At 39.7% G+C, this 27,721-nt stretch overlaps 1 protein-coding gene and 1 long non-coding RNA gene across 2 annotated transcripts in view; both read right to left on the bottom strand.

Annotated features, from left to right (window-relative positions):
* Positions 1–10,484: 10,484 nt before the first annotated feature.
* LOC140621895 (uncharacterized) lies at positions 10,485–13,753 on the bottom strand. Its single transcript, XR_012021611.1, has 2 exons — positions 12,253–13,753; positions 10,485–10,907 (listed from the first exon to the last, which is right to left on the bottom strand). It is a non-coding gene; the product is annotated as an uncharacterized lncRNA (long non-coding RNA).
* A 928-nt stretch (positions 13,754–14,681) lies between these two features.
* The window catches only part of DNAH5 (dynein axonemal heavy chain 5), a 297,391-nt gene continuing 284,351 nt past the window's right edge, over positions 14,682–27,721 (bottom strand). Inside the window, exons 77-79 of the mRNA XM_072807314.1 lie at positions 25,471–25,623; positions 24,830–25,061; positions 14,682–16,595 (exon numbers count right to left, since the gene is read on the bottom strand). Of these exons, the coding sequence (XP_072663415.1) occupies positions 16,444–16,595; positions 24,830–25,061; positions 25,471–25,623 (537 nt within the window). The 3' untranslated portion in view covers positions 14,682–16,443. The remainder of the gene's footprint in view (positions 16,596–24,829; positions 25,062–25,470; positions 25,624–27,721) is intronic.

The following is a 27,721-nucleotide window of genomic DNA, read 5'->3' as shown; positions in this document are numbered from 1 at the left end:
TTCCACTACCCCTTGTTCGTTTCCCAGAGTCAGGATTCTCTCATGTTCTGTCTCCCTCCTTCATATTTCCCATTCAGTTTGCCTCCTTTCCCCTATATTCCCTTTCACTATTTCTTATATTCCCCATACGAGTGAAACCATATACTGTTTGTCCCTCTCCAATTGTCTTACTTCACTCAGCATAATACCCGCCAGTTCCATCCATCTCGAAGCAAATGGTGGGTATTTGTCGTTTCTAATGGCTGAGTAATATTCCACTGTGTATATAGACCACATCTCCTTTATCCATTCATCTACCGATGGACATCAAGGCTCCTTCCACAGTTTGGCCACCGTGGACATTGCTGCTATGAACATTGGGGTGTGGGTGTCCTGGTGTTTCACTGCATCTGTATCTTTGGGGTAAATCCCCAGCACTGCAATTGCTGGGTTGTAGGGCAGATCTATTTTTTACTCTTTGAGGAACCTCCACACAGTTTTCCAGAGTGGCTGCACCAGTTCACGTTCCCACCAACAGTGCAAGAGGGTTCCCCTTTCTCCACATCCTCTCCAACATTTGTGGTTTTCTGTCTTGTTAATTTTCACCATTCTCACTGGTGTGAGGTGGGATCTCATTGTGGTTTTGATTTGTATTTCCCTGATGGCAAGTGATGCAGAGCATTTTCTCATGTGCATGTTGGCCATGTCTATGTCTTCCTCTGTGAGATTTCTGTTCATGTCTTCTGCCCATTTCATGACTGGATTGTTTGTTTCTTTGCTGTCGAGTCTAATAAGTTCTTTATAGATCTTGGATGCTAGCCCTTTATCTGATAGGCCATTTGCAAATATTCCATTCTCGCACTCTGTAGGTTGTCTTTTAGTTTTCTTGACCACTTCTTTTACTGTGCAGAAGCTTTTTATCTTGATGAAGTCCCAATAGTTAAAAAAAAAAAAAGAAAGAAATCAAAGCCAGAGTTTATTGAGCTATTAGCAGCCAAGAATCATCTGATAAACTGCAAGAAAGGTTGGGCTTCACACTACACGTAAGATGGGATTTAGGCCAGTTTTAACGGAATCTTCAGGGACAAGGTAAAAACCAGCCAGGTTGCAACTCTTATTATAAATTCAAAAATGGATAATTCAACTATTGCCCAAATTGTACTAAAAGCTTAATGGAAAAAGAACTGGGTCCTAGTTGCATTTTCTAAACTTGCTACATGGCTTCAAAATACATCTGAACAATGAATTGCAGAGCATATGGATTCATACTGCATGCCTCAAATAAACGTGTGTGTTCTTTTTCCTTTTGGGGTGATTTAATTCACATCACATTTTTGCATAGGGGAATAGGAGGAAGGTGAACTTATAACCATTATTTCTGCTGTAAGATCATTTCCCCATCTTTCAATATGAATCTTCTCACCAGTGGGAAAGGATTCCAAACTGCTTGGCTGTAGACTCACTTCATAATACATCAAAGCCTCAGCTCGACCCCAGCAGAGAGACATTTCAGAAGGACCTGTCATTCTCATCATCAGCAATGTCTCCAAAAATTGTGTACTCATTTTGTTCAATGTGAACACTTTTGTATAAAAGATAACCCCTTTTCAACAAGGATTCTTATAACGAAGAAACTCTGTGAACAGTAAACAACTGTATGTCAATGAAGAGTGAGCTGAACCCACAGGAATGTTTTTGATTGAAGAGAATTTCATCATCAGGGATTTGATATTTTTAAAGTACTGTTGCAACTGTCTCCTTTTCCTCTATCACAATGTAAGAACAGCCTTTCTCTTGAATGAGATTTCCTAAAACTATTCTTTCTAGAGTTAACAAGCAACCTGTGGCCAAGACTCAGCAAGGCCAAAGAATGTCTAAGAAATGAGCCGTGTAGGCTCTTTGACCCTGAATGAACCTGAAGATCAAGGAGTAACAGAGAAAGGGTTTGGGTCTGAGCTGCATTTCAAGGAAAGCTGATAAGGAATAATTCAGATTAATGCAGGGGATACGGCCTGAATCCTGAGCACCCAGAGGAATGAACATGAACACTGCAGTCAGAAGCACTCCACTATTCACTGGCCATGTAACCTTGGCCTGTGGCAAAGTTAATTTCTTGGCACCTCTATTTTCTCTTATGTAAAAGGAAGATAGGATTTTTTAACCTCATAAGGTTGTACTGGGCATAAATGAGACACTGGCTAAAACACCTATATACTAACTTGGCAGATAGAGTTTTGTCCGGGTTGTCATCCCCGATGAATAAAATATATCTAAAATAAAATGTTTACAAATAAAGATTGAAAATTCTTCTTGAGTATTTGTTAAGAACATTGTTTTTGTTAATAAACATGATGTGGAGAATTCATGGCCATAATTTATGGTGGAAGGAGGTTTGCAATGAAAACCATTTTTGATGCTTAGATAAAGGACAGCAAAGGGAACACTCATGTCACCTAGAAGCATCACACCTAATATCACTTCCTGAGAAGCTATTAATTTAAATCATTAAACCCAAAGTTGTTGAGAGACAGAAAATGCCACAGAGCCCTTGTAAGTTTGTTCGTAGACCACAAGTAAGTTCCCACCCTCTTGTGTAGTGTCTGCTAGTCCATTTTTTTCATCTATGCAAATGAACAGGAGGCAGATGGCAAGGGTTATATCCCTGTTCTGATTCTAATTGGCACTTTCATTTTCTGCAAAATAAAAGTCACTTCATTAACCAATGCTCAAGCAATTGACTAACTCCTCCTTTCAGCAAGTCTAGAGAATTTATCTAGGATGATACTATATAGAAATGCTGTTTTCAGGGAGCCCCGCAGGGCTATATTGAGTAACAGACTAGCCTGGAGAAGCCTGGAGAACACTAGAAACTCTTGGGACTTATAAGAGCTGCCAGAAAGTAGGTTTCCTTGTGTTTCTAATGAGTCAACAGCCATTGTTTGCTGTATGAAGAGGCAGGACATCAGATAGGGTTAATGGTACCAAGTAGGAAAAGCCGATCTGGCCTAGATTATAGGATCCACCCCTGCTAGCTAAGTGGCTTTGAGCAAATTACCCAAACTTTCTTAATCTTGTGTGCATCATCTGTGGAACAGGTGCTGACAATAATGCCTACAATAATAATGATGAATGTTAAATACATTAATATGGAAAGAACTTTCTTAAGCCTTAATGTTCAGACAAATCAGTAGGAATCTTGCTAAAGTGAAGATCTTGACTGAGCAGATGTGATCATGCATTTCTAATGGGCTCCCAAGAATTTCAGTGCTGCTGGTGCTAGCACAATCTTTCTAGGAGTCAGTCTTTAAAGATGTTGTCTTGGGCCTGGTGCATTATAAATATTCAGTAAATATTTACTTTATGATGATGATTTTTATCCATTAAAAATCCCAAATCAAAGAATTCTGCATACTGGCCCTCCTTTCAGCTATGGAATGCCTTGAACTCTCTACTAACCCTCAGGAACAGTGATGTTCAAGAAAAGTTTACATACAGTAAAATAACATTGGGGCAGTAGGCTAAATATTCACACCCAAAGAGATCAGGTCCTAATACTTCACACCTGTGTTCAAATTTGACTTTATAAGGAAAAGCGGTCTTTGCAGATATGAGTCAATTTAGAATTCTGAAATGAGATTATCCTGAACTATCTGAGTGAGCCCTAAATGCCATTGCAAGTGCCTTCATAAGAAAGTGACTGAGGGAAATTAGATGCACATACAGAGGAAAAGGTGGTATAAGAAAAAGGCAGAGAGAGGTGCCTCGGTGGCTTGGTCAGCTAAGCATCTGACTCTTGATTTTAGTGCAGGTCATGATCTCAGGATCATTTTGAGGATCAACCTCTGCATTTGTGAGGAGTCTGCTTGGGATGCTCTCTCTCCCTATCCCACTGTCTCTCCCCTTGAGCGAGCTCTCTCTCTCTCAAATAAATAAATAAATCTTTAAAAAGAAGGAAACAAACAAACAAGCAAGCAAAACGAGAGTGGAAGGAGGTGGCCAAAAGCCAAGGAAAGCTGGCAGCCACCAAAAGCAGGAAGAGGCAAACAAGGATCCTCCCCTAGAGCTTCCAGGGGGAACACAGTCCTGCTGACACCTTGATTTTGGATGTCTAGCCTCCAGAACCATGAGATAATATATTTCCTTTGTTTTAAGCTGCCAAGTTTGTAATACTTTGTTACAGCATTCATAGGAAATGAACACAACTGGTTTAAGTGTTCATATATACAAGCACAGTTCCAAATACCTCAAAAGCTAAGCATTTTACAGGGTAAATTATTTTCTCTTTACTTACAGAAACAACCTGACCATCAGAAAAAGCCAAAAGAGACTGAGGTATTAACAATGAGTTTTATTTTAGGGAATTAGAAAAACTCTATATTCTGCTCTTATGTAAAATACAGAAATTTTTGAAGAAAGTTGCCCCAATTCTAAGCATGACAAAATACCAGATAAACCATAAAATTATAACTTTTATGAAATAGACACCTAAAACTGAAGCGGCATTTGTGTCTTCACTGGCCTACACTAATCTTTCACCATTTCAGAAACACTTACAGAATTTTCAGTGAAGCATTTCTGTAGTGCAGGGGGTGGTTGACTTAGAAGGCATCTGATACCTTCAATGCCCCCCAGGCCCTGGAAGAGGCAGGATTCAGTTGAATTCAGTCTTTCGCATCAGAGAGTACCAGGTTTTATCAGAAAGCACCCTGCCTGGGTTAATTGGCTATCACAAATTTAACCATATATAAAAAGGAGTTTTAAAGAAAAACCCAACAACCCAGAATTCTATACACGATGAAAAAAAAATAGGTGAAATAGGGATTTTTCTGGACAATAAATGCTCAAATATACCAGCAGAAATGTTCTTCAAAAAGTCCTCAAAGATGTTCATCAAGCAAAAGAAGGCAGATGGCAAACTTAGATCTATAGAAAGAAGAGTGAGACAATGGAAAAGGTAAACATAAAAAGATATTTCTGGTTTTAATCATTCTAAAACACAGCTAAGACAAAAAGAGTTACAATGAATTATGGAGCCTCTAACACCAGTAAAAGTGAAATGGGTAACAAGAAAGGATGGAAGGGAGGGACCATATGGTTCTTACACACAAATAATGTAATTTAAAAGCAGACCGTGATAAGCAAAAATATATTTTGTAAATTCTTCTCTAAGAAGAACTGCACTACACACTTGTTAAAAACAGCAAGGAAGACTTTTTCAAGGCTACAGCAATAGGGGAAAGAGATTGAATTCAACTCCATTGGAACAAAAGGCAGGCGGATTTTTAAACACTGGGGTGAGCCAATGGAAAAGTCCTGGAGGACACTGAGAATGGCTCATCAATGTACTTGGGCCATATGAGTTTGCCAATTGTTGCCTGTTGAAGTTACACTCCCACCTTCCCACAGAGACCCTACTTTTCTTGAGGGTCGTGTTTCAAAGGGATGGCTCCCAGGTCCTTGAGAAAGACTGATATCTCAAAGGGGCAGAGATAGGACTTATAATTACAAGTTTTCCAAATAAGCAGTCTATGAAAAGGGAGATCCAGAGGCCCAGAGTCAGGAAGAAGCCTGCACAATATTTCCTTCAAACTCCAGAAACAGTAAGGCCAACTGGGCATTGGTCACTCCAGAAATCCTCCAAACCAAGAGAAAAAACAAATGACCTTGAACTAATAAGCCAATATTAGAGATAAAATGGGATCCTAAACAATACTCAATACAAAAGCAGACAGAAAAAAGAGAGATGGAATAAGTAGAAAGCAAGTAGTAAGATGGTAGGTTTTAATCAAACCATATCAATAATTACATGAAATATAAATGGTCAGTACACCCCAATTAAAAGAGGTTATCTGATTATACTAAAAAGAAGATTGGGGCACCTGGGTGGCTCAGTCAGTTAAGTGTCTGCCTCGCTCAGGTCATGATCCCAGGGTCCTGGGATGGGGTCCCACAAAGGGCTCCTTCCTCAGCAGGAAGTCTGTTTCTCCCTCCCCCTGCCCCTCTGTCCCTTCCCCTGCTTGTGCTCTCTCACATGCTGGCTCTCTCTCTTTCTCATGGGTAAATAAAAGTGTTTTAAAAAATAAAAATAATAAAAAGAAGATTGAATTAGGGGCTTCCGGGTGGCTGAATTGGCTAAGCCTCCAACTCTTGATTTTTGGTTCAGGTTGTCATCTCAGGGTCATGAGATCCAGCCAGAGCAGGCTCTGCACTTATCACAGAGTCTGCTTGAGATTCTTTCCTCCTCTCTCTCCCTCCCCCTCTGCTACTTTCCCTCACTCACTTTCTCTCTCTTTCTAAAATAAATAAATAAATAAATAAATAAATAAATAAATAAATAAAATCTTTACAAAGAAAATTCTCTCTTTCTGCCCCTCCCCTGCCCACTTTTGCACATACTCTCTCCCTTCCTCTAAAAGAACAAAACCAAAAAAAAAATAAAAAAAATAAAAAAAAATAAAAGAACAAAACCAAAAAAAAAAAAAAAAAAAGACTGAATTATATAAGAAGCTCACTTTAAAAATAAAGGCAAGATAAGACAAAAAGAAAGAAAATAGAAGGATAGAAAAACACAATCAAAAGAAATCTGGAATGGGAATATTAATATCAAAGAAACATCAGAAGAAGGAATATTACCCACAGTAAAGAGAAATATTACATAATAATGAAGGCGTCAACTCACCGTGAGGACACAGTGATCCTAACCATGTATGTAAGAATCCATCAGAATCCATCAAGAAATGTGTGGTATCATGTCAGCAGCACTGGTACCGTCTGGGAGCTTGCTAGATGCAGAGCCTCAGGCCCCAGCCCTGCTGGTTAAAAACTGCATTTATAACAAGATCCCCACATGGTTTTAGTGCATTTTAAACCCTAAGAACACTGATAGAGAGCATCAGGCCACGCTTCCAATAGAGAATAAATGCTCAGGTAGTGTATTTTCATAGCAGTTCTCAGCACAAGGCATGAAAAAATGCTAACTCTGTGAGGTGATGGATACATTGATTAACCTGATTGTGACTGTGTCACAATGTGTACAAATAACTCATTAAGTTTTACTCCTTGAATATATATAATTTTTAATCACCAATTACTCCTCAGCGAAGCTGAAAAACAATTAAAATCTATATTATTCCACAAACTGTTCAATGTAAATACAAATAAGATAAAACAATTCAACGAACCTATAACAATTTAGCCAAATAATTACAATTTTTTAAAATTCTTTAGAAAAGAATCTTTTTTGCCTCATGGGTTCATAGAGGATACAGAATTTAGCAAAAATGTTTTATAATAAAGATTTGAAAGTTGGAGACTAAAAGTATTAATATGAAAAACATTTAAAAGTATGAGAAACATTCTAAAATCATGTTTTAAAGGTACTTTTAATCATCACAACTCTCTAGTTAGGTAATTGCTCTAAGCTGTTCGAACCACAAATACAGGTTTCCCCATTGCTTTATTGATGAGCATCAATAGTCTGTAGTCATTTACACTTTCAAGTAGTCATTCTGGTTCCACGCTGCTTTAATGGGAGGCCCTGGCCCTTCCCCTAGATATTTTGATTTTATTAGACTGTAGCGAAGCCCTGGTAGCTACAGTTTTTTAAAGGTCCCCAAATGACTCTAATGTACAGCCAGGGTTAAAAAAAATCTTTATTTTAACAAATTAAGAGTTTTGGAGGTTTTTTTGAGAGAGAGAAAATGCATGTGCATCAATGTGCATGAGAGGCGGGAGAGGCAGAAGGAGAGAGAGGATCATTAAGCAGGCTCCACACCCAGCGCAGAGCCTGATGTGGGGGCTCAATATCACCACCCTGAGATCATGACCTGAGCCAAAATCAAGAGTCAGATGCTCAACTGACTGAGCCTCCCAGGCACCCCGCAAATTACGGTCTTTTAAAAAATACACAAAACTAATAACTTTGATTGCAACCCAGTATCTGTTGTTCATTTTACTTCTCCATTTTGTCATTTCACCACAGTTGGTAAATGAAAAAAAGAATCTGTCGCACTAGTCCAGACAAGCACAAAGAAAGAGTAGTATCGTTGACTACAGCGTAACAGCATCAGACATCAGCATTTAATGGCACAATAGTATACACACACTTTGTATACTTATGACACACCATGCGGAGAGAAATTGTAGAGATTACAAAGCTTTGCTTTGGATTTACCTACAAACACATGCACAGCAAAACAATACGGATTAAGGAAATCAGTTCCCTTTTAAGTTGAAAACAAGGAGGAAATGGCATTGATGGAGTTAAAGTTGGGCTTATTGGCTTATGTAGAAGGATGGCACCTGCTGACCATCAGGATCACCACCTTAGAATGTACTCAGGCCAGGAAGCAGCAGCCTGCCCCACTCCTCCTTATGCAAATTGACCTGTAACAGGTAGGGGAGAGGAAATCTTCTTTGCTGAGCATTCCTGTCCTGGGCACTTTCTGGTTGTCTGTCACTATTGTCCCTTGCAACAGCCCCTACGACCTACAGCATGGAAGCTACTGTGTACCCATTTTGCAGATGGGGAAACACTACCTCAGAAATGCTAATCAACTCCACCAAATTTATCCAGCTAATAAGTGGTAGATTCAATCTGTGGGTCTGAACCAATCTGTGGGCTCCAAATGCTCCTCTTTCTCTGGTCACCCTGATATCTTCCAGGCATCAGAGTGGTGGTCAAGAAAGAATGTGCCCCTGTCCTGTGCATTTTACGATGTTCAGTAGAATCCCTGGCCTCTACCTCCCAGATGTCGGCAGCACCCATCCACCAATGGTAACAACCAAAATGTCTCCAGACTTCACCAAACGCCCCATGGGGGACCCAAGTTACCCTTGGTTAACAACCCTTGCCCCAGATACAGATGGCCGACACATGGAAAGATGCTCAACATCACTCATCATCAGGGAAATGCAAATCAAAACCACAATGAGATGTCACCCACACCTGTCAGGATGGCTAAAATAAAAAACACAAGAAACAACAAGTGTTGGCGAAGATGTGGAGAAAAAAGAACCCCCACGCACTGTTGGTGGGAATGCAAACGGGTGCAGCCACTCTGGCAAAGAGTATGGAGGGGCCTCAAAAAGTTAAAAATAGAGAGAGAGACAAACCATAAGAGATCCTTAACTCTAGAAAACAAACTGTGGGTTACTGGAGGGGAGGTGGGGGGAGAGGATAACTAGGGAAAGGGCATTTAGGAGGGTATGTAATGGAATGAGCAGTGGGTGTGATGTGCAACTGATGAATCATTAAATTCTACCCTTGAAACTTAAAAAAAAAAGAAAAAAAAGAAAGAAAGAAAAGAATAAAGAAGAAAGAAAGAAAGAAGGAAGGAAGGAAGGAAGGAAGGAAGGAAGGAAGGAAGGAAGGAAGGAAGGAAGGAAGAGAAAGAAAGAAAGAAAGAAAGAAAGAAAGAAAGAAAGAAAGAAAGAAAGAAAGAAAGAAAGAAAGAAAGAAAGAAAGAAAGAAAGAAAGAGCCCAGGCAGCCAGCTGGGGACAGGGAATTTCTCAGAGAAGAAATTTTCCAGGCAGGATCTCCAGAAGCTAGTTATTCACACTCCTATTCCTATTATGCCCCAGAGGATGACAGCTACTACAAGGTGATCTGAACTGGGCAAGTAGATGGTAAAGGTGGGAAAACTAGAACCTTCTGCTGTGCAGGGGTGGAAGTAAGGCCTTGATGTGGAGGTGTGGGTATTAGGATCCTCACTTCGAACTCTGACTTCTTCCCATGAATGTTTCATCACAGACTAGGCTCTGTGTTATTACTATGTATAAAGATGCTCAAAGTTAACAGAGCCTTTAGTGAGCTGGTTGGAGCCCAAGTAATATGACCAAATGGAGTGACTGATCAGGCCAGGAGATTCCAGGTTTACACCTGTCATCCCGAGGTGCCATTTGTTTTTGACATTCCTGAACTTTTCATTTTAAAACAAAATAGTAGTAATAATAATCCTATTGAATTAGGTCAGGATAGGTTTGAACCTCCCGCTTCTGTCATGGTCTCATGCATGAGATGCAGTTGTCCTTTTAACATGGGATTAAATTTGAAAGACAACCTGTACTGTCTGGAGGTTCAACCATGCCCCACATTTTAAAGATGTTTCCATGAAAACTTTGGCTGTGTTTCCTGAAGGAGAAAAGAACAGTCCAGGCCTGTGATGTATCGCATGCAAAGGTCTCTATAAGTCTAGGTCTCTATCTAAATGTAAGCGGTCCTCCAAGGGTAGCTCATATTTCACTATTTGCTAGAATAGCAAAACAAGTTTCAGTGGGGCATGCAAATGATCACTTTTCAAATGATAGAACACTAAAATATTTTATAAGCTCTTTTTCCAGAGGTCTCCAGGGATTTGCTTTAAGTATTTGCACAAATAAGTTATAAATGGATACATCACAGCAGACTCAGTGGAGCAAGGAGGAGGCTCCACAGAATGAATTTTAAACTGCGTCCACACTAAAGGGGAGTGCTCACTATCAGCCAGAGCACAGGCTTTGCTTCTTTTTTTTCTTTTTTAATTTTTATTTATTTATGATAGTCACAGAGAGAGAAAGAGAGAGAGGCAGAGACACAGGCAGAGGGAGAAGCAGGCTCCATGCTCCGGGAGCCCGATGTGGGATTTGATCCCGGGTCTCCAGGATCGCGCCCTGGGCCAAAGGCAGGCGCCAAACCGCTGCACCACCCAGGGATCCCAGGCTTTGCTTCTTAATCCTTTACAAATCTCTCCATTCTGTGACTTTCCAGGTAGACTCTTGGTTGGGCGTCCTTCATCACATTTAATCTTTCTCTCTTCTCAAGTACTCATGAACATGGTATGTGGCCTTATTAAAATCGACTCCTGCACAAGTCATGGGGAAAACTTAATTGGCTTTCCAGGCAACTCTCTTTGTGATTACATTTAATACGAATGTTATGCATATTAGCCTGAGTGAAGAAATACACGAAGAAAGGTATTAACAGTAATCATAAAACCTTACCAGAGCAGGGGCAGAGCATGGTGCTGCACAATATGTCTTTGCTCTACCCACATGTTACACAGCAAGGAGCAATAATGTACAGCCCAATGAAAAATGGCATTTGGCATGCAAATTAAAGACAGAACAAGGCTCCCAATCTTGGCCCTGTACGCACCCAATATAAACTCAAACCTGGAAACAATTAAGCTTGCCTATAAATCCAGAGCCTTGGGAAACTAAATGGAGCCCTATATCAAAGAAGATACAAAGAAGGCATAGGAAGAAGACTCATTAGCCAAATTCACACAGTGGTTTGATGAGTGTTGCTAAGAGGTAGGAGCTGATAGAACTTTTATAAAATCTCAGATCTACCCTTTAAGGCACTGAAATTATAATGCTAGATCATAATATCATTGATATTTTGTAATGAAAACTTTGAAATCCAGGGGGTAAAAAAGCTATTTTTTAAAGGCTCTTTTACTCATCCCTCGTCTTGATCACCAGAATTACAGCTAATAATTGCATTCTAACAGTGTCTGAAAAGAAATCTGACCCTCCTTCTTATTCATCACCCCACCCCACTCAGGATACTTCTTCTCACCCTCAGATTCCTTCCTTCCCACCAAATCTCTATATTTTCATTTCTTCTCATCCAAATGAGAGTAGGATCCAACCCATAAATACTGTCTATCAGGCTGCTCTGCTGTATGTTTTTCCAGGCTGAAGAACAGAACCAGGAAAGCCCCTCGGGTGCAGATTGAGCCAGCAACACATTCTGCTCTTACATCAATCAGGTTCATTGTATTTCAAGTGCAACACAGAATGACACTCACAATTTACAATAAGTGAGAATGTGTTCATGGATTCAGGGCCTTAGCCAACCTCATCTCTAATTCTAAAGCTGACCATTGAGTTCTCTCCTATTTTTCACTGTGGAGGTAGGTATGTGTGGACTCTTAAAATGCATATGTTGGGTACAGATGTCAGTCAATAGCCCAGGATGCATAAACTTCAAAAATTAGTACAACTACAACCCAGCAATTGTACTACTGGGTATTTACACCAAAGATACAGATGTAGGGAAACACTGGGACACCTGCACCCCAATGTTCATAGCAGCAATGTCCACAACCGCCAAACTATGGAAAGAGCCAAGCTTTTGACAGATGAATGAATAAAGAAGATGTGGTCTATAAATACAATGGAAAAAAAAAGGAAAAGAAAAAAAGAAAAATAAATAAATAAATAAATAAATAAATAAATAAATAAATGCAATGGAATATTACTCAGCCATCAGAAAGATGCATACCTACCATTTATATCGACGTGGATGGAGCTGGAGGGTATTATGCTGAGTGAAGTAAGTCAGTCGGAGAAGGGCAATCATCATATGGTTTCACTCACATGTGGAATATAAGAAATAATGAAAGTGACAATAGGCGAAGGGGGAGAACTGAGTGGGGAAAAATTAGAGAGGAAGACAAATCATGAGAGACTCCTGACTTTGGGAAACAAACAAAAGGTTGTGGAAGGGGAGGTGGGTGGGGAGATGGGGTAACTGGGTGATGGGCACTAAGGAGGGCACATGATGTGATGAGAACTGGGTGTATGTTGGCAAATTGAATTTAAATACGTTTTTTTTTTAATTACTATGACAAAATGCTACAAAAATTATAAGCCAAAACTACTATATTTCCTCATGTTTTCATCATCTACTGATTTGCTTATTGGTCTTCCAAAGCATTTATCCAATCTTGAGGACCATATTTTAAATACATGTACACCATTTGTTTACCCTTAAGAGGAATTCTTTTGATGGATTGTTGGGGGCTACTCATCAACAGTCTTCAGTCACACAATATAATTCTTAACAATCACTCTGAGTACTTGCAAGAGAAAAGTATTTAAAATTTAAAAATAGTTATGCACCTCACTGAGGCCTGACACAGGAAAAAAATATGTTGCAGATTTGGGGTTGCGAGGGGAAATTATATCTTTAAGAGAAAACTGCTCATGTATATATTTTATTACTTTCATCATTACTAATGCTGTTTGTGTAAACTACAACTACAAATGCATAAGCTACATTATCAGTATACGTTAACATACCTATTTTTTTTTATAATTCTACACCTTGAACAAATATGTATACTGGTAAAGATATGGCTGTGCCTTTTGTCTATATTGGAGAATCCTGCAAGCCACTTACCATCTGTGGTTTGCCTCATCCTGTCTCCTAATGTCAAACTCTTTACAAGACTTTTCCATCACAAATAGCATTTAACATTAGGAAATACTTCTAACTCCAGTGACTTAGAAACACATGATTTCCATTGGCCACTAGTCTGTAGCTGGCAGCAGTCAAGCAAAGTTTGAAATTCCATTAGGAAGCAGCCCTTCTCATGCCTTTCACTCCAGGCTGGGTTTCTTGTCACCCTTACTGGGCTCACTTCCTCTCATGAGGGAGCAAGAGAAGTCTCCCCAGTCCATGCAGGTCTGAGATGTTTTCCTTGTCCTTCAGATCTAAATTTAGAGGTCACCTCTACAGAGCTGCCCTTCCTTACGGCCCAAATTAGGTCTCTGCAGAGAAAGAGTATCCATGATTGAGAGGTTGCTTAAGAACACCTGGGCCATAGCTTTGCCATCCACAGATGGGGACCTGGCCTCACTGATGCTGAATTGGTACGATCCTTGTCAACATTCCCTTAAAGAGAAGCTCAAATAAAATGGAGATAAGTGGAAAGGTGATGTAAAGCCCCATGTATAACAGGACAGTTCTAATGTGGCAAAGTGGGAGTTCTTTGTCTCAATTCTGGAAGGACTTTATACATGCATAGAATGAGCCACTGGCAGCTTAACGCAGGGGACCAGGAAGAGCCAGACAGCAGCTGCTATGGCTCAGGGGAGCTCCTTGCTGCTGTTATGCTTTGTGTCCTTCATTAAAAATAAATGGGGACGCTGTCGTGTGGCTTCTGCCTACTAATCCATGACACCTGAATGGCTGTGGTCTCCTTCATGCTTCTCTCTCCTCGCATCCAGCAGTTTCCTTTGTAACACTACACTCCCCATCTTCATACCTCCTACGTATCTCACACTCGTGTCATATAATACATTCATACACTAAGATCAAATAAAGTTACATACCTGAATAGTCGCTTATTTTCTGTGTCTACTCCTCTTAAGCAAAGTCCGTGAATCGGGGAATGTGAGCATTTTTCTCACCATCATTCCACCACTGCTTGCGCCAGAGTGCCTGACACACAGGAGTCAGACACACTTAACTAATTTTCTAAGTAGATCAATGTTGAGATGATAACAAAGACTCTGCAATGGTACCAGGACACTGGGTGTTGTTTCCTCCTCAGCCAAGCAGTGGGCAACTATCCCCATCACCAGGAAGAATCAATAAGTTGGTCCTCTCTTGCCCCACTTCCTGATTCAGTAGAAGCTGAGAATCTTTCCATAGGTGGGAGCTGCAGGGTAAGAGATGGATGTGAGGTAGAAAGGTGCTTCACTGGCTCTTCACTCCTTCAGTGACATTTCTCATTGAATCAGTCCCTAAAAATTTCTAGTTGTTTCCATGGTGTCCTTTTGTACATATACACCAACAGGATATTTCACAAAAGTAGATAAATTAGACATTTTCAAATAACTTGATAAGAAACCTAGTTTTGAAGGCTTATTTTTGGATACTCAATGGCACTTGCCCCCTGGCAAAGAAATAGCAGTTACAATTCAGACATTCATTGACAACTTTTTATTAATTCACATCATTTCTACATTTTCATTATTTGTTCTTCAAAATAAAATGATTGTTTTAGCATAATTCACAAAATCAACTGATATATGTTAATTCAGACCAAAAGAAGCTGCTCAAATGAAAACAGTCTTGTCCAAGACTAGTAGGTGTCACATGAAGCCCTCAGTCCCAGCTCTGACCACAATTAACATAAAATGATTCTTTTTTTTTAAAATTTTTATTTATTTGTGATAGTCACAGAGAGAGAGAGAGAATGAGGCAGAGACACAGGCAGAGGGAGAAGCAGGCTCCACGCACCCGGAGCCCGACGTGGGATTCGATCCCGGGTCTCCAGGATCGCGCCCTGGGCCAAAGGCAGGCGCCAAACCACTGCGCCACCCAGGGATCCCTAAAATGATTCTTGTCATAGAGAAAAGTTTAGTGAGAAAGACCCACACCTGTCTCCTTGCAGCCCTTCCTAGAAAATGCTTTATCACCAGAAACACGAAGTTAGGCAGACACGAAGTTAAGCAAATGTTTGTAGACCCCAATTCTAATTTAATGCTGACCAAGCTTTTCATTCAATAAGTTATAGATGAAGCAGTTCATAATTTATAACCAGGATTTACAATAAAAATATGTGAAAAATTCCACATACAGTATTTTCTTCATTGATAAAAGCTCATGTGGCCTCCCCCACACCATCTGACTTCTATTCTTTGCCTGTTATTCCGATTATTACACCCTTTCAAGTCAACCTGATATTTTCTGAGGTATATCTTTCACTTCATAGTACAACGTGTTTACTGTTTCCATGTTAAGAAAGCTTCGATCCTGTTTTTCACAGCTGCCTCACATCCTCTAACTTCCTTACGTATATAGACTTAGTATTGAACATGTAAAGCACTCCCACTGTTTTCTGTTATTAAATACATTTTGATATATAAATTATTTCAGCTTTTTAAATTGTTCTCTTGGTATAGATTTCCAGGAGAGAAGATAAGGATCGAAGCATGTGAATATTTTTATGGCTCTTTCTGTGTTTGGATATTTAACTATTTTACAAAAAGGATGGGTTATTTCCATCACTCTAGGACTCTAAAAGCATATCACTTTCATAAAGACCTCATCAAAATTCACTTTAAGTTTCAATTTTTTATTATAAAAAATATCAGTATCTCTTTCTTAATTATCAGTGGGGTTGAACATTATTCCACATGTTTATTCTATAGGATCACATGAATTGTCTATCTATTCACATTTTTAGCCCATTCTTCTGTTTCCTTCCATTTTTTAAAAGGTCTTCCCAAGGGCTGCTTGAGCCATGAAAACAAATCTGACCTAAATGCAAAAGGCCATAGAAGCAAAATCAGCACAAACCTGCCATGTTACTGTAGAGAACAGGGTTGTCACCAGAACCACATTAGCAGAAAAATAATCCTTTGAAGGAAATGTCTGCTTGACCTACTCAGTCTTTAGAGCTGAAGGCATTACTGTGGATTTGAGGGCCACACTTCATTAGGAAGTTGTAAAATTTGCTTTTAAATCATCAAATAACTTTTCAACAAACACAGTGATTGGTCATTAAGGATAAAGCAGGTTATATGTAATTAAGCATCCAACTAAAGAGTAGGGAAAACCTACAGAGCTCATTCACCGCATGATCTGATTATACATTCATTGTTGAGCACTCATAGACAAATAAAGGTTAGGGTAATTTGGATCCTGCATTTTCTGAGGTTTTGGGTAGGGAACACATCCCATGTTACTTGATATCACAGAGAAGGGCAACCCCACGGAGCACCCAGTGTTCCGGGAGCTGGGTCGTCCTGAGGTCCACGGCGGCGATGTAGTTCAAGTCCGTTCGGACTGGCTTCTTGTAAATGGGGCAGGAATAAAACCGAGAATCTCTTAAAGCTACAAAAAAATTCATAAAAAAAATTTGGTGAATTTCTAAATTAAGCAGCCCAAACAGAGAGCAGAGTCAAATTTGTGCATTCTAAAGATTATTCCAAAGTTTGGCTAGAATGAGAGAAATTCTTCCTGAGGTAAGTCAGTCTCTAGATGTGAAGAAGACACACCTGCAGGTTTCCAGGAAGTGACAAACAACCAGGCATCTTCAGGTTCATCCCATTGGCCTCTTGTCCCATGTCCTTGAGAGTAACCCCTGCCCATGTGAAATGACTATGAACTTCCCACTGCTTCCTTTCCACCCATCAATTCAATATGGCCCCTCCACCCTTTCTCCTTTACTTCCCACCAAACCTTGTGCATGCACACCCTCTCCATTTTTCTCTCATCGCTTGCCTTTGGCACAAGGCATCTGTCACTTTTAATGTCCAGCACCAATGCTCACCACTATTATTTCAGCATATTAGGATTGTGATTTCAAAATCCTGCCTTCAACCCTCTGTACCATAGTCTAAACCACATTTGAAATCACAGGACAGAGGACATTGCCTATCCCTATCAGGGGTGGTTAAGTTATCCATGTGTGCAGAGGAAGAGAAGTAGCTGGGAAGCAGAGAGCCATGACACAGTTCAGCTCCCTGAGACGCAATCAACCTTTTTGGAGTAGATCAATACATGGAGTTCCCAAAACTATATATGCAACAAAAGGCAACCTCTGTATGTTCATCTATCAAAGACCCTTTCTAATGCATTCATCCCTACCAAAGGCTCACTTTCTCTCCAGTTTTGGAAACCCCATGGTCAGGGATGAATCCAGGTCTTGGGGGTCCTTATACAAGGCAGAGGGGCAAAGGGCTTCAAGAAAAAGAATAAAAATTTACACATACTAAATTAGGCTTTGGAAGAAGCCTCTGCATTGAGTAGCTTGGAGGTTCAGCTTCCTCAGTTTCTCATTCAATCTACACCACCTGCGCAGTTTATCTGCACATCTCCTAGTATCTGGCGCAGGAAGCAGTACATTATCTCTTCTCTCCCAGTTGTAAATTATCTCAGCACAAACATGGGGTCTGCACCCATCCTTGCACTCCCCTACAAGACCAATATTATAAATGACCGCCACATAAACATTCAGACAAAAGCACATTTAACTAAGAGGAGAACTTTGCTTCGGTGAACTCGTGTGACATGTGTGGACACTGAAACATGGAAACAGCAACTCTCAATTCTCTACATGCAGTGTTGACATAGTGCTGAAATTATTTCCCAAAACTAACTTGGCTCAAGAATCCATCTTTTTCCTTCAAATTCCAAAAGCAAGCCACCTTCGAAAGTTAAGATCTCATTTTTTGACCCAATAAAATCTCCTATCTGCTCTGCCATGTGTTTTTATATCTCCACTGTGATTCATTTTATTGGAAGAAGTTAAACACTTGAATATGATGATGTTATACATTAAGTTTCAATATAAAGCAAATATTCTAAAGCAGTGGTTCTTAACCAAGGATCATTTTACTCTTGGGGGACATTTGCGACTATCTAGAGACTTTTGTGGTTTACCACAACAGTGAGACTGCTACTGGCATCTAGTGGGTAGAGTCCAGAGATGCTGCCAACATGCTATAATGCACAGGACAGCCCCTCCCAACAGAGGACATTTGGCCAAAAATACCAATAATATCAAGGTCAGGGAACCCTATTCTAAAATAGACTCATACATAGTTTACAGTACTTTAGAACTATATGTTCACTTAATCCCACGAAATTAATCATTAGAACCAATTGAAATTAAATTAACACCTAATTTTTTTGTGACATCTAATTTTTAAGTCTAGGTGTTATTTTTTAAATTACCATGGGAATATCATTAGTAATAATTATTAGGCAGTGCATTCATGGAGTGTAGTTAATATGAACATTCTGACTGATCTAATTAAATAATCCTGGGATCTGTAAATATATAATAAATGTTAAATATTGTTCTTCTTGATGCAAGTTTGACTAACATCCTAAATCTTGAAGTAACCCATTGTAGTCTCACATTTGGTGCAAATGTAATTATAATATGTATGCAATAATTAATAGATGTAATTATAATAATTACACCTCAAGAAGCATTTGACCACTTGGATTTTAATTCCAAAAGAAAAGATGAATTGGGGGTAAAAATAGCATTCTTTTCAATAAGCAGGTAAAAAACAACTCTCAGATATATTTATCCAATTTTATTCATTTGTAATTGCTGTAGAACCAAAGGTGCCCATGCCAAATCACAGCACGCAGCAAACTTCTGCAGTAGGATTAGAAGCCACTGAACATACCATTTCATAGTCAAAGTGCTGACAGACGCTAAATAACCACATAAACAGATGATTCAAAACCATTAGCCCTAGTTAGACAAAGAAATTTGAAGATAAAACCAAACATGCTAGGTAGGTAAAGCTAATCAGCTAAACATATTTAAAGCCTTAGGGTCCCAGAAGGAGGAGCAGAGACAAGAAGCTGTCTAAATTGGTGAACTCTATGCTTTAGGATCTGAAAAGCTTGAATAAAACACCTTAAGGGAGTTTCATTTTCTGACTCTTTCACTTCCCTCTCTAGCCTACATTTTTCATCCAAGTTCTAGTATATCATTACACCAGATGTTCTTTCCAATATCCAAAATAATCTAGTTACATAGAGATTCCCTATATAACCTTTAAATCATCCTTTTAATTTAACTCCTCTTTGCAAAAAACATTTAAGTGATTAAATGGTGCACTCATGTATTTCTTTTAATCCTTCAACAAACATGTGAGTGAATATATTAATAATAGCAATTGATTTATTGTATGATTGTATGATATGTTAGACACTGTCGGCTTAATGCTCTTCACAATCCTATGGGATGGGTACCATTATTAAATCCATTTTGCAGGTGAGAAAACGAAAATAACAAGGTGAGCTTGTTATGTAGGTGATAAGAATCAAACCTGGCCAGAATGAGTCAAGAGCCTATGATCCTTAATCTCATCAATAGTCAGAATGTAAATGTGTGTGTGCCTCTATGTCTTTGCAGGGGGATGTTAAAATGTAGTGGAGATAACTAGATGACTGACTTCAAGTCATAGCATATTTGAGACTCCTCTAAAGCCACATGACTAATTACTTTAGTGATAAAACCAGAAGTGCAACTCAAATATCCAGGTTCCTGGTCTTTTACCTAAACACATGGTCACCCACCCCCACCCCACCATCTGGCAGGAGAGGTGACCAGCAAGCCTGCAGAATGCAGAGGAGGCCACAGGGAATAAGCACTCTCATCCAAATAGGGCAGAGTCTGTGTCTCCTTCACCAAGTATCTGAGAAAAATAAACTCATGACTTCGAAATGCAAAGAAGCTATCCTCATTTTTAATTTAGGCTTTGTTTTGAGGCTTCATCTCAGACTCCCCAGAGACTCACTAAATGCATAGTCTTAAGTAGAACACTAACCATAGGAATTCTCAGAGGTTTGCATTCATCCCACATTCTGATAACAGTCTTGGTAGCTGGAAATCATAGGCAAATTTCATACATCTCTACACCTTAATCTCCCCACCCAAAAATAGGGATGATATATCCTACAGAGTTGTTGTAAAGATTAAACAAATTAATATATGTGAATGACTGGCATAGCATAACCCTTGAAATGCAATAGACACCCGAGATGTATTACATTTCTTCTCTCTCTCTCCGTACACACACATGCATACACATACGCGTGCACAAATATATATGCACCTTTACCTTTTTCCTGAAACAAACCCCCCAGTTTCACGTTCCCCATGACTTTAAAGGAGTCCCAGGTTTACAAACTGAAGGTGGATTAAATTTCAAGGGGCTCAAAAGTCAGGAGGCCTCTACCTCCTGGTCACAGCATAGGGCTATTCTCACCCCCAACCCACATCTGCACAGTGTTGCATCAGGGTGGGTCATAGGGCATTCTTAGAAACACTTTTTCTCCTCATTAGCTGCACAGAGCCTGAGATCCTTCTCACCGTACTGAGTGCCCAAAGGTACATATAAATCTTGCTTCGTTCCTCCAAATGTTCCAATCCCCATTTTCCCATCACATTGGCTATAGTACTGAAGTCCATGTAGAAGCACCACCCTACCTATACAGTAATCTATAAGGAGACATATCTTTCCTATGTCACCTCTTTTCAACTGCCTTTGAGAGTAGGAAAGCTAAAGTTGATGTGGGAGGCTTTGCCCTTTGGGTGAATTCCATACTATTTGGGTGACTTTCTTATGATGTCCTAAGAATCTAGGGACACATTATCCAATTTTTAGAGTTAAAATAAATATCTAGGGATGCCTGGGTGGCTCAGCGGTTAAAGCATCTGCCTTTGGCTCAGGTTGTGATCCTGGAGTCCTGGGATCGAGTCCCACATCAGGCTCCCTGCAGGGAGCCTGCTTCTCCCTCCGCCTGTGTCTCTGCCTCTCCCTCTCTCTGTCTCTCTCATGAATAAATAAATAAAATCCTTAAAAATAAATAAATAAATAAGTAAAATAAAATAAAATAAATATCTAGACTTCTTTTTTTAAAACAAACTGGTTTTATATGGAAAATACAATGATGAATTATTTAAACTAAAATAATATTCATAATTTAATTTAATAAATAATTCATAAAAAGGGTAAACTAAAAGTTACCCTTCATGTTAACATAAAAACAACTTACTATAAGAATTTTACCTTTAAAACATTGTACTTTGGGGATTGCCCTTTGGTCATTAGTGATGCTACACCCCTTTAGCTCAATTAGAGCCCTATTCATTTTTTAAAATTAAATGAAAATTAGATTTATGGTATGAAAAGAGCAATGGAATTTTAGCTTTTCATCACTAATAAAACACTCCTCTGACAACAAATCTATTTGGCAAAACAAGTTTCCACTAAGTGCTATTGAAACCCTCCCCCCAAAAAAGATACAAAAGAATGAAAGTTTTCTTTTCAGTCCTTTGAAATTAGTCACTTTTTCCTTTGCTTATTTTATTTTCTCCCTTAATCTGCTGCTAATGAGCATCATTGCTAATTCCCAGCAGGGTGAGTACAGTTTTTCTATAAAATGTGTTCTTAAATAATAAAGAACGGCCTATATTATAAAATTATTATTTTATTAATACCATGCTGAGATGCTCAAAGTCAGGTTGCAATGGATTTTTACAATTTAGTACAAGATACATAAAAGTAACACCTAACTAAATGTGAGGAAGATTTTTCTTTTACTTTATAAGGGAAATGTTTTTTGCAACATGTTGACTAGACCCAATGATATGATAAAGCAAAAATTCTAAAACATTATTTTGGTTTAAAGAACACTTAATGATTATTGCTGTAAAATAACCACCACCCTAGGTCTTCACAGCACCCTAAGAACCAATAAAGCTGAAGCCCCAGGCAGCTTGCTTGCCTAGGCTTAGCCAGACACATTTATCCCACCAGATTCAGTTGGGGTTTGCCGAGTAACACTATGTGTTAAGAACTGTGTGGGGCACCTTCCTGTTTCTTTCCTGATGCCCATCTCTCCATAGACTCCTCTTCCTTCAAGCACAGCATATCCATTGCTACCTCAAGCCTCTGCATCCTCACCTTTGCTCCTGGATATTAGCAGAGCTGCCTTCTGTCACCTGGATCTCAGGTCAATATTCTCTTCTCAGTGAGCCTCTTTCCAAACCCCTGAAAACTATCTACTCTCTAGCACAGCACATGTGTGTTTTCCCCATAGAAAAGAATGATCTGAAACCAAATGTTCATTTACAGTCAATTCTCATTATCACGGGGCTAACATATACGAAGTCTCTATGAACACTGAATTAGCAACTACCAAATCACTGCCCCAAGGGTTTTGAAATACAGGGCAGGTTTTCAAGCCTGTATTTCAAGCTTGAAATACAGCCTCTGGTCTGTACAAGCCTCTGGTCCCAACATTTTCATCCATCCCTCAATACATAACATTATTGTAGGTGTGTTTTTGTTTAAAGATACCGTCTAAAAAAAAAAAAAAAAAAGGTTCCTCCTTAATCTATATCATTGATTCATTCACATTTGACTCAGGACACTTTAACTCAGGCCTCAGTGAAACTTGTGTTAGACACATGTTTTCTCCATAAGGCACATCACAGCCTTCTCGTGCTGAGGAACCCCAGACAGCACTTCGACACATGCACTTAGGCCACTTTAAACAGCAAACAGTACAAAAATGTGAAAAATGTAATCCTATATAGACCACAGAAAGGACACCTGTTTACAGTACAAGAGTCAAGCAAGCAGCAGGGTATCCCCTCAAGCACCTCAAGTGGGAACCAGCCTGTTGGGTGAATCATATCTTTTGCTGTTTTGTGCATGCCTGCAAGGAACTGTGCCATAGCATGGATTCGGGAATTACAGACAAAGGTTAGAATTCCTAAGTACAGAATCCATGAGTAACAAGGACCAACTCTATTTGCTTCTTTTTTGCTGCCCGTCCCTCCTTACACCGGGATCCTCAAGAATGGGCACTCGCCTGGTCTTTCCTCACTGCTGCATCCCCAGCACCAGAGTGGCATGGCAGATGGTCAATACCAGACACATACTCACCAAATGACCGAGTGAGCTCATGCTACTTCCCTCTGCCAAGAAAAGTCTATCTCCAGCTCCTCTCACACTCATTCTTAGCATCATAGCACATCTCAAAAGCGATCTCCACAAACCTTGCAGGCATTGTTATGTACTCCTTCTCAGCTCCCAGAGCATCCTGAGTGTATCTCTATCTGGCCATGTATCAAATTCTATTTTAATTATTAGTTTACTTGCCAGTCTCCCTAATCCCTTATGGGCATGATCTGCCCATCATCATCATCATCGTTGTGTCCTTTGTACCTAAGATAGTGGCTGCATGTATCAGGCATCCAGAAAATATTTGCTTAAAAAATATTCATAGTTTATAAACTCTCTTCCCTTGACCCATATTCCCAAATGTGCTATTTATCTAAGAGACAGGGATACTAGAAGCTGTCTTTCAAAGAGGAAATGGCGGGGATCCCTCGGTGGCTCAGCGGTTTGGCGCCTGCCTTTGGCCCAGGGCGCGATCCTGGAGTACCGGGATCGAGTCCCGGGATCGAGTCCCGAGTCAGGCTCCCGGCATGGAGCCTGCTTCTCTCTCCTCCTCTGCTTCTCTCTCTCTCTCTCTCTCTCTCTCTCTTTCTCTCTCTATGTCTATCATAAATAAATAAATAAATAAATAAATAAATAAATAAATAAATAAATATTAAAAAACAAAACAAAGAGGAAATGGTCTATTCCTTACTTATTGAAAGAAAAAATCTATTGTGTTCCTGTCACCAAGTCAGTACTTCCAAGGAAGTCCTTGGGATCCACCATCACAGCCACCTCCAGAGTGCATGGCTTATAGCAAATATTTCACCATATATATGTACATGTACATCAAATCATCATGTTGTATACCTTAAGTATATGTAATTTTTATTTAAAAAAATTTTTTTAAATGAGATGGACAGGGAAGTCCCACATGTGCTGAAAGTTGGTTATCACAGAGGAGATATTAGCTCGGGGAAATGTAATAGTAAAAGCCTTCAGAACAGGCCAACAATGGTAACCCATTTAGATATTCTTAGACTTGTCAAATAGAACTTTGTCAAAGTGGAATAGTATGTATGCTTCATGGACATGCTACTGTGCTCACAGGCTGAAATATGAATCCAGCATTTTACCATTAGTTGCTAGATTAAGCCAAATGTCCCTGAATTCAACCTGGCTTTCATAACCTGGCTTAAATCTCCAAGATGGTAGAGTGGGCATCTCCTGTAGGCCCTGTGCAGTCCTGCCACCACCTGTCCAACCTTCTGGGCCCCATCCAGGCTCTGCCCCTGAGACCCAGCCCCTGATCACTTCTTCCCACTCCTACCCACCACCCTTTCCCACTATCTATTAACTATTCCAAACACTTGCTTCTTATCTCATCAGCTAATGTTTCATGAGTATCCATATATTTTTTACCTGCTTTAGTAGATAGGCAAGAATGATCTAGAACCATTGCCTCCCTGCTAACCCTCAAAACATGCCTAGCAGTCAACAAGCACTCATTAAACATGGGCGTGAATGTGAAGGCTGATAAAATAAAATCCTCATGACATGATAACAAAAATAATGAGATCTTGTATTTATAACATTATCCAACCTGATAATGCCAGCCGTCCCTGAATGCACAAGACAACTTACTGTTGTTTTCTGCATAAATCCTTATGACAGGCATGAGCTCAAACAGCACTTTTGGTTTGGATTCAATGAGTTTCATGTTCCTCTTGTCCCAACCAGCTCCTTCAAGATACAAGCCATAGACGTAGACACCTTCTGTGGGAGGGGCAGAAATGTCATCCTTCATCCACTTGGTGACTTCATTGCAAAGCATCATATTGTCCAAGGCCCAGCCTTTGTTGGCACGAGTTATTTCCTGCTCAGGACAAAAACAAGAGGAAAGGACAAGGGGAGCGATTACAGGCTCATCTTAACATAAAGAGTGTGAAAGTGATGAAAGTGTAATCCCAAATTACCCTAATTCAGAGGAAGTAGTTAAAAAAATTCTCTCATAAACAATACCCATGTCCTAATTTAACCATCTGTTCTCTACAAAGAAAGATCAAGTTATACCAAGTATAAAAATAACAAATAAATGCTCTAAAATTCAAGCTAGCAGCCTGAGAACAAGTTGCTGGATTTACTTTCAGGACGATGTAACTGCTGGTGTCAAAAAAGGACAGCCATTCTCTGTCTTGTTATAGTCTTTAAAAACTATACTGATAGAAGAAAATCTTGTAGAAGAAAATCATAATAATACAACAGGTGTAAATCAGAACTATTACCTGGCGCATTGCAGTTAAAAATCCTTGGGGGTTAAAGAAGCCTGTCATCCAGAAGCAGTGGGGTCGGCCATTGAAAACCCAAGAGGTAAACTGGCAGTTTCTTTCTAGAAGTTCAGTAAACCAGAAACCCAACGTACTTGAAACCCATGATGCCTGAAATGCATTCATCGAAATAATTAATATAGGCTTACTTCTGTTGTGTAACCAGCTATGTTCACAGAAATAAGTTACAAAATCCCATATTCATGTTTAGAATTTAAAAAGTCCCTAAAATATGAATTTCCCTTGGGTTCTGACATTTCAATTTTCAAATGATTCTTCCTCCTCCTGATATGAAGATACAATAGAATCGTCTAATCATCACATGAATTCCAGATCAATCTCGCCCTCAGTATGCCGGTCAAAATGTCTGATGTCAACAGGATCACCTTCCACATACAAATACACCCACTATTGGGACTCCTGGGTTGCTCAGTGGTTGGGTATCTGCCTTCAGCTTAGGGTGTGATCCTGGAGTCCCAGGATTGAGTCCCACATCGGGCTCCCTGCATGGAGCCTGCTTCTCCCTCTGCCTGTGTCTCTGCCTCTCTCTCTCTCTCTCTCTCTCTCTGGGTCTCTCATGAATAAATAGGTAAAATCTTTTAAAAAAATAAAATAATATACACACACACACACACACACACTACCAATTCTATAAAGCAATTAAAACAGCTAATTTAAAAAAATAAAACAGCTAATTAGAATTAAATTTCATAGGTTTCAACTATTTCTCCTTAGATCACATTTTTTCCCTTAGGTTACATTTTTAATAGATACACTATAAAACTAGGTCTTTCTTTACACAAATGTGCTTATGGTCTCTTTAAAATATATTCTGTGGATGACAAATCATAGAAGCCTTTCTCCACTTCTCATTTTTAATGAGGCAAACAACCGTTATTTTCTGAAGTTCTTGTCTCTTAGAATGAACTTTTATTTCCTCTGATGAAGGAGCAGAAATTGAAACACAGGTCTTTTACCACAAACAAATTAGTTGCACTCATTGCCTGTATTAGTCTGCCTGATTTCACACATGGTACTTCTATTATTACAATTGGCACGGGGTGCCTGGGGGGCTCAGCAGTTGAGTGTCAGCCTTCGGCCCAGGTCGTGATCCTAGAGACCCAGAATCGAGTCCCCCATCGGGCTCCCCGCAGGCAGCCTGCTTCTCCCTCTGCCTGTGTCTCTGCCTCTGTGTGTCTCTCATGAATGAATAAATAAAATCTTAAAAAAAAAAAACAATTGGCATGGATATGTCATAAGTGCTAGCAGGAACTGTACTGGGTAGGTATCTCCAAATCATATTTTGTAACATTTTACTGTAATTGGAATACTTTATGTATGAATAAATGCAGTGATCAACCTGTGTGGATATGCTGCTTGAATTTCAGATTCAAGAATTAATTTGCCTATTTTTCAAGAAACAGTGAGGTTCAAATACTGATAAGTTGAATAGAATAAAAACCTGTAAAAAATAGCATAATTTTAAAATTAGGTAACTCATTTGATCCTATCTTTATGGATGTGTTAACTAGAAGAGATGCATTTATACTGCATTTAATCTGAGGGCACGGGAACCATTAATGTGAGGGTCCCCCCTGGCAAGGATCCCTGTTCTAGAGCCTTCCAGGTACTGACCAAGCTGAGTGAGCTGGTTGGGTAGGGAATGAACCTGCAATGGCTAGTGACCAGGTAAGTTCTCCCTCTGTCACTGGCAACAAGAAAGGTCAATCCAGACAGAAAATTCGCTGGCTTTAGGAATGAATTGGTAAGGAGAGGATGGAATCTGGTCAAAGCTGACCTTGGTTTCTAAAGCCCTGGGTGAGATAACAGAGTCTCAGTGCTAAATGAGTCTCTTCCAGGAGGCTGGCAGTTCTAACCGTTATGTCTCATCTTCCCATTTACCTGAATAGCCTTCGAAAGGCCAAGACTCCAGTCACCACATGACCCAATCCCATCTCTACATGCTGCTTTCCCTGGCCCAGCCCCAGCTGTCTGTCCTCCGAGGTCCTCCTACTACACCCCAGATCTTCACAATTCCCCACAATGCATGAACTGCTGGACAAAGATACTTTGGTACTCCTTTTACTTCTCCAAGTAGACAAGTATTTGTCAAAGGCATATCTGTCATTTAGCACAAATACCACCACATGACCAGGAAGCATACTGGTAAGTCCTTATCTTTGTACCTGGAGGTATAGACACTCTCATA

Source organism: Canis lupus, chromosome 31 (genome assembly GCF_048164855.1).
Source record: "Canis lupus baileyi chromosome 31, mCanLup2.hap1, whole genome shotgun sequence".
In the NCBI taxonomy this organism is placed as follows: Eukaryota; Metazoa; Chordata; class Mammalia; order Carnivora; family Canidae; genus Canis; species Canis lupus.
This window is presented reverse-complemented; position numbering and strand designations above follow the sequence as displayed.